At 36.2% G+C, this 12,251-nt stretch overlaps 2 protein-coding genes across 5 annotated transcripts; both read left to right on the plus strand.

Annotated features, from left to right (window-relative positions):
* Positions 1–1,847: 1,847 nt before the first annotated feature.
* Positions 1,848–6,385, plus strand: LOC103958912. 2 transcript variants are annotated; one of them, XM_009371235.3, is made up of 6 exons: positions 1,848–2,119; positions 3,873–3,965; positions 4,784–4,913; positions 5,260–5,539; positions 5,647–5,701; positions 6,091–6,385. In XM_009371235.3, exons 1-6 carry the CDS (start codon positions 1,997–1,999, stop codon positions 6,166–6,168), a joined length of 759 nt encoding a protein of 252 aa, XP_009369510.2. In that variant the 5' UTR covers positions 1,848–1,996; the 3' UTR covers positions 6,169–6,385. The 2 variants fall into 2 exon arrangements, with proteins under 2 accessions (XP_009369510.2, XP_048426424.1); XM_048570467.1 differs by lacking the exon at positions 1,848–2,119 and adding an exon at positions 2,244–2,865.
* Positions 6,386–7,525: 1,140 nt separating this feature from the next.
* LOC103958904 (nudix hydrolase 23, chloroplastic) lies at positions 7,526–11,676 on the plus strand. 3 transcript variants are annotated; one of them, XM_018650286.2, is made up of 8 exons: positions 7,532–7,977; positions 8,663–8,794; positions 10,113–10,189; positions 10,339–10,474; positions 10,577–10,717; positions 10,806–10,864; positions 11,081–11,148; positions 11,367–11,676. In XM_018650286.2, exons 1-7 carry the CDS (start codon positions 7,690–7,692, stop codon positions 11,139–11,141), a joined length of 894 nt encoding a protein of 297 aa, XP_018505802.2. In that variant the 5' UTR covers positions 7,532–7,689; the 3' UTR covers positions 11,142–11,148; positions 11,367–11,676. The 3 variants fall into 3 exon arrangements, 2 of the variants coding, with proteins under 2 accessions (XP_018505802.2, XP_048426562.1); XM_048570605.1 differs by having other exon boundaries at positions 11,373–11,676; XR_007253236.1 differs by lacking the exon at positions 11,367–11,676 and having other exon boundaries at positions 7,526–7,977; positions 10,626–10,717; positions 11,081–11,360.
* Positions 11,677–12,251: the final 575 nt, after the last annotated feature.

Raw genomic sequence — 12,251 nt, forward strand, 5'->3', positions numbered from 1 at the left:
AAAGGATCCTCATTCTTATTTTTCTTTTTGTTTTTGAAAAATTCATGGGTCCACATATTAGATAAATTAAAAGTATCCAACTTCCCCTTAAACTTCAATCCAAATGTCTAAGTGAACATTAGGATAGTGACATGTTGGCCGACATTTGGAAAGTGAAGAAGCCATTTGATAAATGATGACATAATAACACAAAAATTAAGGACAATTCTCTCAATAATTCGATAAAACTCCCTGATTTATAGGGTAGTTACTCTTATTCACACGTAAAAACAATACAATTTCGTTCATGATCCTAAAAAGGACACACCTAATAGGTCTCTAACCCTCATGAATTCAAGTTCAGAGCGTCATCATACCTCCTCTTATGTTTCTCAATTTGGTATAATTTAAGTTTGGATAATTTTGATATTTTACGTGTTAGATTTTTTTATTATTTTATGTTTGTTTAGAGTTTTTTTTTTTTTAGTACATCGATAATTTTACACTAAAGGGAGGGGGAGTTCGGCTAAGCCACACAAGGAGCAACCTAATTTGATATCGAATTTGCCATTCATGAGATTCAAACTTAAGACCTTTTACTTCAAAGTGAAGAGGAATACCACCAAACAGTAAGTCATGACAAGTTTGGTCCTTCCGTTATGTAGCAATCTCGGCAATTTATAGCTTTAAGATCTTTATGCATACACCTTATCTTTTTAAACTAATTAAGAATCACAGTTTGCAATAAGTTTTCCTTCTTTTTACATCCTTAATTGGTAACATGACATCATAGCGTATTCGATCACTCGTTGTGCATTCAGTTCGTCTCTTGTTTGGTTTGTGTATCACTTCTTTTAATCTCCTTCATTTCTCCTTTGGTTTGGTTTGGTTTGGTTTCTCTAGTTATGATATATGGAAAGTTGTCAATTTTATTTATTTGTTTTCGTCTTGATTTGGCATCCGCTTCTATTTGTCTTCCTTTTTTTTCGGTCAATCTGTTTGTGTTAAGTTTATTTGTAGTTTGTTCTTTATCACGTGGCAAGTTTTATGCGGCTAATAGTGTCACTCAACATGATCCCTAACAAGTTAGGCCTTACCCAAAGTGTTCTTCAAAGAGGCAGCAGTGTTAAGCGCATACAAGTAGTTCAGAGGGACCCAATTTTTATCCTTCTATATATTTCAAATGCACATGTTGAATTTCCTAACAACAAATTAATAAAAAAAATTTAGTTTAGATATCACAATTCATTTAAAAAGGGTAATTAGAGCCTACAATTATTATATTAACATATCATTGTTTCCTAACAATAACAAATTAAATTGTATATTACCTTTTTCCCACAAACACAAGTGGATTCTCTTATCTCTTTAGCAATCATGCACCTTTTTTTCACGAATGAACCTTAAACCATAACTTCATGGCAGATGAAGCAACAAATTATTTAGTAAGATTATTGATTAGTTGAAGTGAGATGTTGACGTTGATTAAGTGGGGATTTTATTTGTCAAAATTTGACATGGTTACGTTGTCCAAAAAAATTTATTAGAAGGCTAGGAGGCCCCTTTATATCATTCCCACATGGCCCTAAATTGTCAAAGACGACACTTGTTGTATTTTGGAAAAATTAACAATTTGGTGTATTTTAAATATATTTTTGGTATTTTATATATCAAGGTTTGCAATTGTAACATATTAAAAGGTTATATCTTTGCAAGATGTACTTCTTTCGTTTGGCAACTGTAGAAGCCTAATGGGTTTAGGTCCGGTGGGCCTGGAAACGCCCCGAAGAAAAATCGGATGGACGAGGGGCAGCCCCTCCCCGCCCCGCCACGTTGCCAACCCAATAAGATCGGTAGACATTGAAATGCCGACCCATAATCCTACCGAATAACGTTTGCGAACAATAATTACATCGGCGTAGCGTAAGCGTAGGTTCAGGGCCTTGGGCTTCACCTCTGCTTCTTCCTTTTTGATGAGCTGCCTCTGCCTTTCTGCGACAATCATATTTCAAGCAAAATGAACACCGCCATGAAAGCGGCTCTCACAATCTCCAATCCCAACTGCTGCATTTATGTGAGGGCCGCCCTCTTTCATTCCACCCCTGTCTTGGATCGTAAGCGACGATCCTACTCGGAACCTGTAATTCTCTCTCTCTCTTTCTATATATATATATATATGTATATATTCATCAGCTATGTGTATATGTTTCTGGGTCAATGTCCATTTTGTTTAATTTTGATAATTTCTGCTAAAGTTTGAAACTTTTGGTGATTTGGGTTATTGGGGATGCCCACTATGTGTTGATATAAGATAATTAAGAATCCGGAAAAATTGGTAATTTTGGTTTTTTTTTTCTTTGTTACGCTTAATGTTTGCCTTTTGCTTCTGTGCTTGGTTTGGCTGTGAAAACTTGGTGGAAGTGAGAAATCGATGGAATTTTGTGGGTTATGTTACATTTTGTTCTTGGGATTTGATAAAAGAAAGAATTTTGTTATCGTTGTCTGAAAAAAATGCGTAGTTGGAACTTCTGAGCTGAAGTTGATGGATTGAAATTTGAGTTTCCTCACCAATTAGGCAGTGCATTGCAGTAAAAATTCAAGCTTTCGAACGATAAACTAGGCCACAACTGTCTCCTATTGCATCCTGCAGGGTACTCACTTTTAATTGTTTGGAAATTATGAGAATTTTAACCCTGAATGCAAAAGGACCCTTGAAATGCTGTTCAGAATTTAGTAAGGTTCAATGAGATGCTATTCATCACTTGAAGGGCTGTAGAAACGCATAAGAACTCATGTATGGAAATTGAAATGAGATGTCGTATATTTTCTCTGGAACTGATAGGAACGTTGGTTCAAGGAGTTGACCCTTATCATCTCGACATATGTGTGTGTTGCATTTCTACCTTTTCTTGAAAAGTCAATGGCAATTCAAATTGTTATATTCTATCGTCATCCATCTTCTCTACTCATATTCAGTCCATATTTTGGGAATATTCCTTGCATAGTATTCTTTTATGAGTATCTAAACCATACCAATTATGTGCTGTATTTTCATCCCTGATTCTGGTTTTTGCCACTAAATATATATCTCCAAACTTGTTTGCAAATTATTGAATTTGGAAATGAGTCCATAGACATTAGCTTTTAACAAATGATTGGAAAATGTTACAGATTGAAAGCTGTCCTTATATCTTTGCTGCAATATAAAGAGAGAACACACATTACTTTAAGGATGGATAGTGTTAACAGCACACTGTAACACTCCCCCCTTTCTAGCCCACATAGCAGCCCAGGCTGAGCATACACATGCCTCAATCCTCTGCCCAGTCAGTAAAGTAAATTCGCGTAATAGTTTTTAAAATTACTTCCGTGTCCAGTACTCTTCTCAATTATGTGGAAAAAACAGGTACTTTTGGAACCAAACGTATTACATATGTATGTGTTATACCATTAGAGTATTTTAGGAACTATACTCCTCTGAAAAATAAATAAATAGGCGTCTTTGCCATAATGCTTAGCCTGCACAGGGTTAGGTCAAAGTGTTAAAACAATTTCAAGCATATGTTTTCTTTTCTCGTTGTCTAGTAAGTGGCCAGTTTGTGGCACGAAGAAGGACCATGTAATCGTCCTTAGGTTGTAGCTTTGTTAATTTTGTCTATTTTTCTGCATTTCAATTTTTATTTTATGTTAACCAAATGAATTTATTCAAAGTTCTGTTTCCATCTAATGTGATGCTGTACATTTCTTTACTGCACTAGATATGTAGGATGTGTCAAATTTTTTTGTTCATTTGCATTCTTTGTTTCCTTATCCCCATTCTTTCTCCTTTTGAGTCATAAGACCTTATATTCTATTTCTTAATTCTGACAGTGAATGCATCTTTTTATTTGCAGAGATTTAACAACTATGGAAGAAGGTCCAGAAGGTTCCATGGAAAGCAAACTTTAACGCGCAATGTCAATGCTTATGCAGATTTCTTATTTCAGGTTCTCCATTCTTGTTGTAATTTGTTTCATATTATATTATGAAATAGGTGCTTGTCATCACATTTAACTTTCACCTGTTAATAATCTTCTGCCGGAAATTTCCAAATGCTATGTTTAGATGAGGGACCTTAAACTTGAAGTACCAAGGAACTTTATACCAATTGTTGTTATAAATGCACTACAAGAACACTACCAATGAATTACTCAAGCACTACAAAGCTACCACTAAAACACTACTGATTACAACAAAGACACTAAATAAATGACTTTCAAATGTATTGCATCTAGTCATTTTCCAGTCCTCCTATCAAATTTCGGTAAAATAAAAAAAATGTCCCTCGATATCAAATTTTTATTTTGCATTCCTAACATATTTTACCTATATTCCATGGGACGTTAAAGTCCGTTGTGTGGATGATTCTTAAAGTTTCAGGAAAGAGCACTGTCTTTTTTAACCTTTTTCGCCTTTTTCCTTTGTAAAATACTTACACAGAAATGAATTTCACTGATATAGAACACCTTCTCTTGGTTTCCCACTTTTGATGATTATGATTTCCAGCAACAGCCTGTTTTTTTTTAGCAGTGTCTTCTTATATTGTCGAATGACTTTCTTTTTTATCCTAATAATGGTTTGATATATTTCTCTTTCTCATGGATTCCTCATCTTTGTACTTTTGTTGGCACTTTTAATTTATGCATGGGTGAACTTTTGAACTTTTTATCGTCATTCTATTTTGTTCTGTTTCAAATTTTTTAATTATCTTGGAATTATATATCTTTTTTTTTAATCGCAATTGTATATCTTTTGAATGTTGCAGAGTTGGCAGAATGAGTATGATGATGAGGAGCCATCTTCAAGCAGAGGCACCTCATGGTTTAAAAAGCAATATTCTGCCAAGGGGTCCAAAAAGAAGGCAGGCAATCAAGGAGCCTGGAAATACGGAAGAAGTAAGAAAGTAGTTATGCAGAAAAGGACATGTAGTAGATCTTGTTAAATTAGATATATGACCGGCGCATCTGTTAACCCGGGTCAGGGTGGGCGTGTATTTTAGTTGCTTCATTCAGGAAATATTCTGCCCGTATTCTTGGTAGAATTTTCATTGGAGCCTTTCTTGTGGGCTCAAGTGTTCCCTTTGTTCAACAGAGATCATTGGGTGTAAGTCTGCGGTATATAGTTTTACCTTTTGAGCATAAATTGTGCATTAGGGCACCTTACATATTCCTTGCATGATTGATGTTTGTCCTGATTTTTTTTAGTTCATTTTCATACGATCTCAGTCCGTCGCCATTTCAGGTGATTTCCGGTTTTGTGAAGAAGATGAAGACGTGGAGACCATTTTCCGATCCATGTTTGGTGGAAACAAATTTTATTATTGGTCATTCATTAATGAAGAGAATTCACAGTGGAGGAGCTCTAGTAATTACTCTAACTATGGGAGGTCTTGGAATTGGAGACATAACAATAAGGAAGAGTATCAATATGAATCTGAGCCTGAGAATATGGAGTCAGATGAAAGGTTGGCCCTCGGGTTGCGTGCTTCGGGTCCTCTAACACTTGATGATGTCAAGAATGCGTGAGTTCTTTTAGCTGGGTTGCATTTTTACTTCTCAATCACTCTTGTCCACTCATATATTACTATTCTTTATCATCTCACCCAAATCCTACGTTTAACAATTTCAGGTATCGAATCTGTGCGCTGAAATGGCATCCAGATCGTCACCAGGGTTCTTCCAAGGTAATATGATCTAACCGATCTTTGACACAGAATGCCATGAGTAGTAAAGTAAGAGTAATTTCGCTTATCATATTTAGGACGAGAAAATCATAGTATTTTTACCGGACTGTGAAGTGGTAAATCATTCACAGGTACTATACTACTATTTACCTAATATTTCCCAGCAAAGCTACACGTTGACGAAGCAATTGTAAGTGTTTACTGTATTCCGAGACCTGGGTCATTTACTATAAGTGGAATTGAATATCCGTTGCAAGTGGTTAAGATGATCCAACGCCTGGAAATAAATTGAGCACCAGTCGCTCAGGCGGCCTATTTTGCAATTTTAGCAGACTCGTATACACAAATCTAGTTGTACAGAGACTGATGATTAGGTTACATTGTTGCAGGCAGCTGCAGAGGAAAAGTTCAAGCTTTGCAGCGCAGCATATCAATCATTGTACTGTAAACTGGCTGCGGTGGGATGATGCTTCAAGCCGGCTTATTTAGTGTAACCAGAGGTAGCTAGAAGATGTAACATTTCATCACATTTTTATTAAAGTTTGTAGTTTTAAGCCGATTACTAGTCAAGTCAAGTTAATAGTTTTTTAGCCGGTTTACGTTGTACCGCATGTACAAAATGAAATTTACAACAAATATTTTATTTTCAACTTGATATCAGAGAATAATTTGTTCTTGATTGAACTATGTTGTGAGCGCTTCCCACGCACATGCCATGAACCAGGGTTCTTGGGTAAGCAAAGATAAAGTTTGCTTATTAGACTGCCAAAACAAGAGGCAACCACCACAACACAACATTGGAAGCTAAGCCTCAGCCTCAGGCAATGGTGGTGGGAGAAGAGCAGCAATGGTGGTTGACTTGCCAATCGTAGTTTTTTGAGCAAAAGAGAATTTGGGGGAGTGGGCTAAAGGCTAAGCCTCACAATGGGTTAATAGTAATGTAGTTTAAATTCATATTTGATGAGAATCAAATTTAAAACTTATTGACAAAAGAGTAATAACACTATACCGTAGTACTAAGTGAACTTGTCAATTGCAATTAGTTCACAAAACAAATAGCATTTTAAAAGGAAAAAAAAGCCTGATGTTAATTAAAGTTGACTTCCCAATCGTAAGACCATCTCCAACTGAAAGGTCTAGAGGGCCGAAATAGCTCGAAAACCGTCTCCAACTGAGGGTTAGGTCAAAGGGCTTGTGGGCCTCACTGGACAAAAAAGGGCCAAATGGCCAACCGGCTGGCCCAACTCAACTAGCCAGCCTGGGGCTGGCTAGAATTTTCATTATTTCTATCGATTATATTCGATAACATTGTACTTATTCCTATTCGTTATAGCCGACATGAATGGTAGGCTTTTTTCTTTTCTTTACAAAATTTTTAATTTGTTTTTTTAAATTCTATTTTTTTCCTATAAATTCCTAAGCCATTATACAACATTAAATTAAATTAAGTAACATGAAACAACATTAAATAATATTAAATTTAACTAATAAATTATGTTTGGCCCTATGACCCGTTGGCTGTCGGTTGGAGACGGTTTTTTGTGACAGGGCTAAAATGAGCCCTATGGTCATTTGACTCTTGGTTGGAGACGGAGGCAAATATGATCCTTAAAATATTAATATCTTTGAGGATCAGAGGGCTACGGTTGGAGACGGTTTTTTGTGATAGGGCTAAAATGAGCCCTATGGCCCTTTGACCCTCGATTGAAGATGAGGGGCAAATATAATTCTGTACTGTTATTAATATTAATATCTTGCCAGATTAGAGTATTATGGTTAGAGATAGCCTAAATAGTTCATAAAACAAAAAAGCCTGATATAAGAAAAAAATGAAAAATAAAAAGCATATTGATACTGTTGTTGTAACTCTGGTTTCAGAAACCAGCGTCTGTATAATTTTTTTGGGGTTGATTGAGTCTATCGGGTTTTGATAATCTTCTGGGTCAAAAAATTCAGGAGAAACATATATATGTGTGTGTATATATATAATGCTAAAGAACAGACAGATCTTGGGTTGTTCATCGGGCTTCGTTTCTCATCGCTGGAAGCCATATTCTGCTACAGGTGGTAGCCTCTCCTTCCTTTCTATCTCCACCTGCTCCAACCCATCATTATCTTATTCCTTTTCTTCTTCGTCATCAACGTTGTTGTCCACAACTACCACCACTTGGTCCTCTTCCACTCGCCGCCCTCGTTTTGGAGCTTTCAGCATGTCCTCAGCTCCTTCTGGGTCCAACCCAGATGGCCCTTCGTCTTCAGTTACGGTTCAGTCTGCTGTAAGCCTCTGTTTTCTTTTTCTCTTTTTTTTTTTTTTCCCTTTTTGTAATGATGGGTTTGATATGGATTTTTGGGAATTGGATGTTCAATTTATTTGGTGGGTTCTAGAGAAATTTGGTTGCTTTTGATGCTGGCGTTGTGGTTTTTTTTTTTTTTTTGTTAAATATTGAAAATTTGAAGTTAAAGCACTTGTTTGTATCTAGTTTATAATTGAGGACAGATTTGGTTGACCTCTTAATTTGAGTATATTGAGTAATTAGAAGTTTCTTTAGGCATCCCTTTATCATTTGTTGTATTTGCAAGCAAAATTGGTGGACAAAGGCATAGCTTGAACTCATAAGGACAACGTATTGTACCAAGTAAATAAGTCATGGAATCAAAGTGGGGTGAGTAGTACATTTCAGATTGATTAAAGATTGCAGCTTTTTCATTTGCGTGCTTGCGTATCTTTAACAAGTCATCATCTATGTTTTCTACGATAAGTACTCGATGTTATACATTATAGATTACCACCCATATTGAGAGTTTCGTGTAGTCATCATCTGTGTTTTCTATGATAAGTAGACGATGTTATACATTACAGATTATAACCCATATTGAGGGTTTTGTGTTTACTTGTCTACATTTTCTTTTCATTGGTTATTTCATATCTTCTTTACAAATTTAGTTTCTATTACTGTGAAGGGCAATGCTCGTAAGATTAATTTCTGCCAGTCGTGTGGTGGTCCAACAAAGTATGAGATACCCGATGGTGAGGAGAAGATAAGAGCTATATGCACAGTTTGTGAGAGGATTGCCTATGAGAACCCAAAAATGGTATGCTATTCAAGTTAGAGTTTGTTTTCCAGTTCAAATTATTGATTTGTGCTGTGCATGTGCCAATCCATGAAAAAATGATTCAAAGTTTTTCAATATAATGTAGGTTATAACATGAGTTTGAAACTTTGAGTATTAGTCGAAATATACTGAATTCTTTCCTTTAGTTGTTAGTACATCATCAGTCTGTTTATTAAGATTTACATTGGGTAAGTACATAGCAATTTAGCAATCTCATACATAATATCTTGTAGATTATTGTCTTTCCTTTGTATGACAGTATGAAGTTTTCATTGTTAGTCTAAAATGTATGATATCCATAGATGTAGTATTTATGACAAATGGGCAACTTTGATATTTGTCCCAATTCCAGCCAGGTGTTCCTCTCACTTACGCTTCAAATCTAGATCACATGATGCTTCCAAACTGGCATTAGTTGTATATTCTTTTTTCCTTTTGTAACTCTGCAACGTTTGGGATAATTTTTCACGTTACTGTAGGAGTTTTTGTTGATTCCAAAATCTGATTTTGATGGTAATGAAAAATAAGTTTAACTATGTTATTTCTTCACCTGTTGTTTTAGACTCAAACCAGATTGGATACTCGAAAGGCTACCCTGGTTCGTTTCTTCACAATAGTGCTGTCTAATAGATTTTCTATGCATGTGTGCCTTCGCATACTGACACACCTGTTCACTCTGACAAACATTTATTTATTTGTAAGAGTAAATTGGAGGTTGGTCCAACCCCCATCTCGCAGCCTCACCCAATCCTAAACCCTAACCCCCACCTTGAGCCTCGTCCCGCAGCCCCATTGGCCAGACTCTGAAAGCCAACTTGGCTTCGCTCCATGAAATCATATTGTTGACCAGTTGATGCATTTTGGTCAAAACGGTGTTAAAAGTGATATCTGGAACTTGCCTCCTCCCAATGTGAGAGTTGAGGACCAATGCTCCACGGTTATTTAAATTCAGATACAATTTGTTCAAGAACCAGTTCTCCAATTTCCTCTAATTGTAACTCTGCTTCTACTATTCAGTATTCACCAGTTTGTCCTGCTCACTTTTTCCTCTTTTCATCAACTGGAGTCAGTTTCTATAATTGTAAATCTGGAATAAATGCTATGGTCGAATTTGGAAAGGAGGAAGCTTTACAAATATTATGTGCTCAGGATTTGATTTTGAAGTTCCAGAGCCTATGGACACAGGATTTTGATTGTCTACATTTGGTCCTCCTTATGATATGTACTATGCATATTAGGAGTAATTGTTTTATTTCAAATGTGATTAATTTACATGTTGTTCAACTGATGCTTACAGGTTGTAGGTTGTCTGATTGAGCATGATAACAAGGTCCTACTTTGCAAAAGGAAGATTCAACCATCATATGGCCTTTGGTATGTTTGTTAATGGATAAAGTTTGTATTTGGGAAGGGTCACCTGGCTAGTCGTAATGTCTCAGCAACTGGGGTAGTAGATTTCATTGTGTTGAATGTACTATCTTGTATCTTTGATGTATATTTAATTGTTTGGTGTTGTCATTTAGGACTCTTCCTGCAGGTTACATGGAAATTGGGGAATCAGCTGCAGAAGGAGCCATCAGGGAAACTTGGGAAGAAGCATGTGCAGAAGTGGAAGTGGTGTCACCTTTTTCTCAATTGGACATCCCACTAATTGGCCAGGTAAGCGAGAAATCTTTAGTTTACCTTTTTTCTTCAAGATAAACAAATTCATGTACAGTTGATAAATATGTATTTGTGCTTGCGTTGTGTTTTTCGGAGCAGACTTATGTAATTTTCTTAGCAAGGCTCAAGACACCCCACTTTTCACCAGGTCCAGAATCATCAGAATGCCAGCTTTTTGCCCTTGATGAGATACCTTTTGATTCTCTGTCATTTTCGTCAATGGTTGTTACCTTAAAATTGGTATGGACGTCTTTCAGATGCTAACATCTATTCAATTTCTTGTAGAAATTTATCTTACGTCACAGTTTCTTATCTCTTTTGGCTGCAGTATATTGAAGACGTAAAGGCCGGAAAGCTCAATTTCCACTATGGTACCATTAATAAAAGGTAGGTTCAGTTTGTATGATCTTCCAATTACAAAAGAATAGTTGAACTCCCATACTGGAATGAGTGCAATTTCTGCTGTTTTAATGATCAAAATAATTCAACCACTTCTAGATTTGAATTATTCCGTTGTCAAGTTCTTCAAATTTGATTTCTGTTGAATGTTTCCAGTATCGAATATATTCTAAATGATACTACACGCTTGGTGTTTGTTTTCAGGCCCGGCACAAGTCCTTCTGACATTCACGCGTATACTTTAGATTATCATCTACAGTCATGACAAGATGGTGAGTGTCATAATATCTTTATCGTTTGGCATTCCCTTCCCCACCTACAAGTGTGATGTTTGTGCCACCAATTCATGGAGTAACGGGTCAGTCCGTTCCATTTATACATAAATTATAGATCCGAGCCATGTATTAAAATTTTCCAGCATCTACAATGCCCTTAAGTCTTAATCTATATGTTTGTTTAAGCTTTGTTATCTAATCTTGTTGCTTGCCAGTTGCAGAACCCAGTTGGTGTCTGAAAATTGGAGTTGAAACTTTTAAGCGCATCGGTGACGCAGGGAGTGTATCTTCGTAGAAAAATGGAGCCGGTATATCTTCTCCAACCTCAGAACCCGCTGTACCGATCGAAATTTGATGTTGGCTCTACTACTTGGCACTCTGCATAATGTCAAATTATTCAGCCGTACTGTCAGTAGATGTGCATATTTCTGGAGCTGTCTCAAAATGCCCACTTCTCCTGTAGAGAACCAGACTGTGTAAAGCTTGAACAGAGATTCAAAAACTAATGAATTTTTTTTCTCTCCATCTGATGTTTATGTTGGAACAAAGATTTCTTATTTTCCGGTGATAATTAATATTCCTCTTTGAAGAATTTTTGGGTACTCAGGCCATCTCCAACCGAAAGGGCTTAGCAAAGCCCTGTCTAGAATTATAGCCCTGCAACAAATTATTTTGTTAATGAACAATGTCAGGTTATACTCATGTACTATCTCTAACCGAAGGGGTTAAATATAACCCCTCTTAATAATTTATTAGTTTTAATTTATACTTTAAATTTATTGGCAATTTAGTTAAATTATTGTTGGATTTTTTCAAATATAGCCGTTGAATTTAAATGAATTATTGCAACATACGAGTTGAGTTCCAAAAAAGAGCTAAGAGGGGGGGGGGGTGTTTTATATTTTGGCTTTTGAACCTTTAACCCTCTCCATTGGAGATTGTGGTGTAAGGTTCACTCATACATATGTTATGATGTGGGCAAACAATACATTAATTTGAGAAATTGACACTGTACGAGCGTAGAAGGGATACCAATGTAAGCCCTTGAAGAACAACGTTTTGGAATCCTGAAAATTTTGGGAGCAAACCAAAAAGTTTAT

The sequence above is a fragment of a genome, unplaced genomic scaffold, assembly GCF_019419815.1.
Source record: "Pyrus x bretschneideri cultivar Hongxiangsu unplaced genomic scaffold, Pyrus_bretschneideri_v1 Contig53, whole genome shotgun sequence".
Taxonomy (NCBI): Eukaryota; Viridiplantae; Streptophyta; class Magnoliopsida; order Rosales; family Rosaceae; genus Pyrus; species Pyrus x bretschneideri.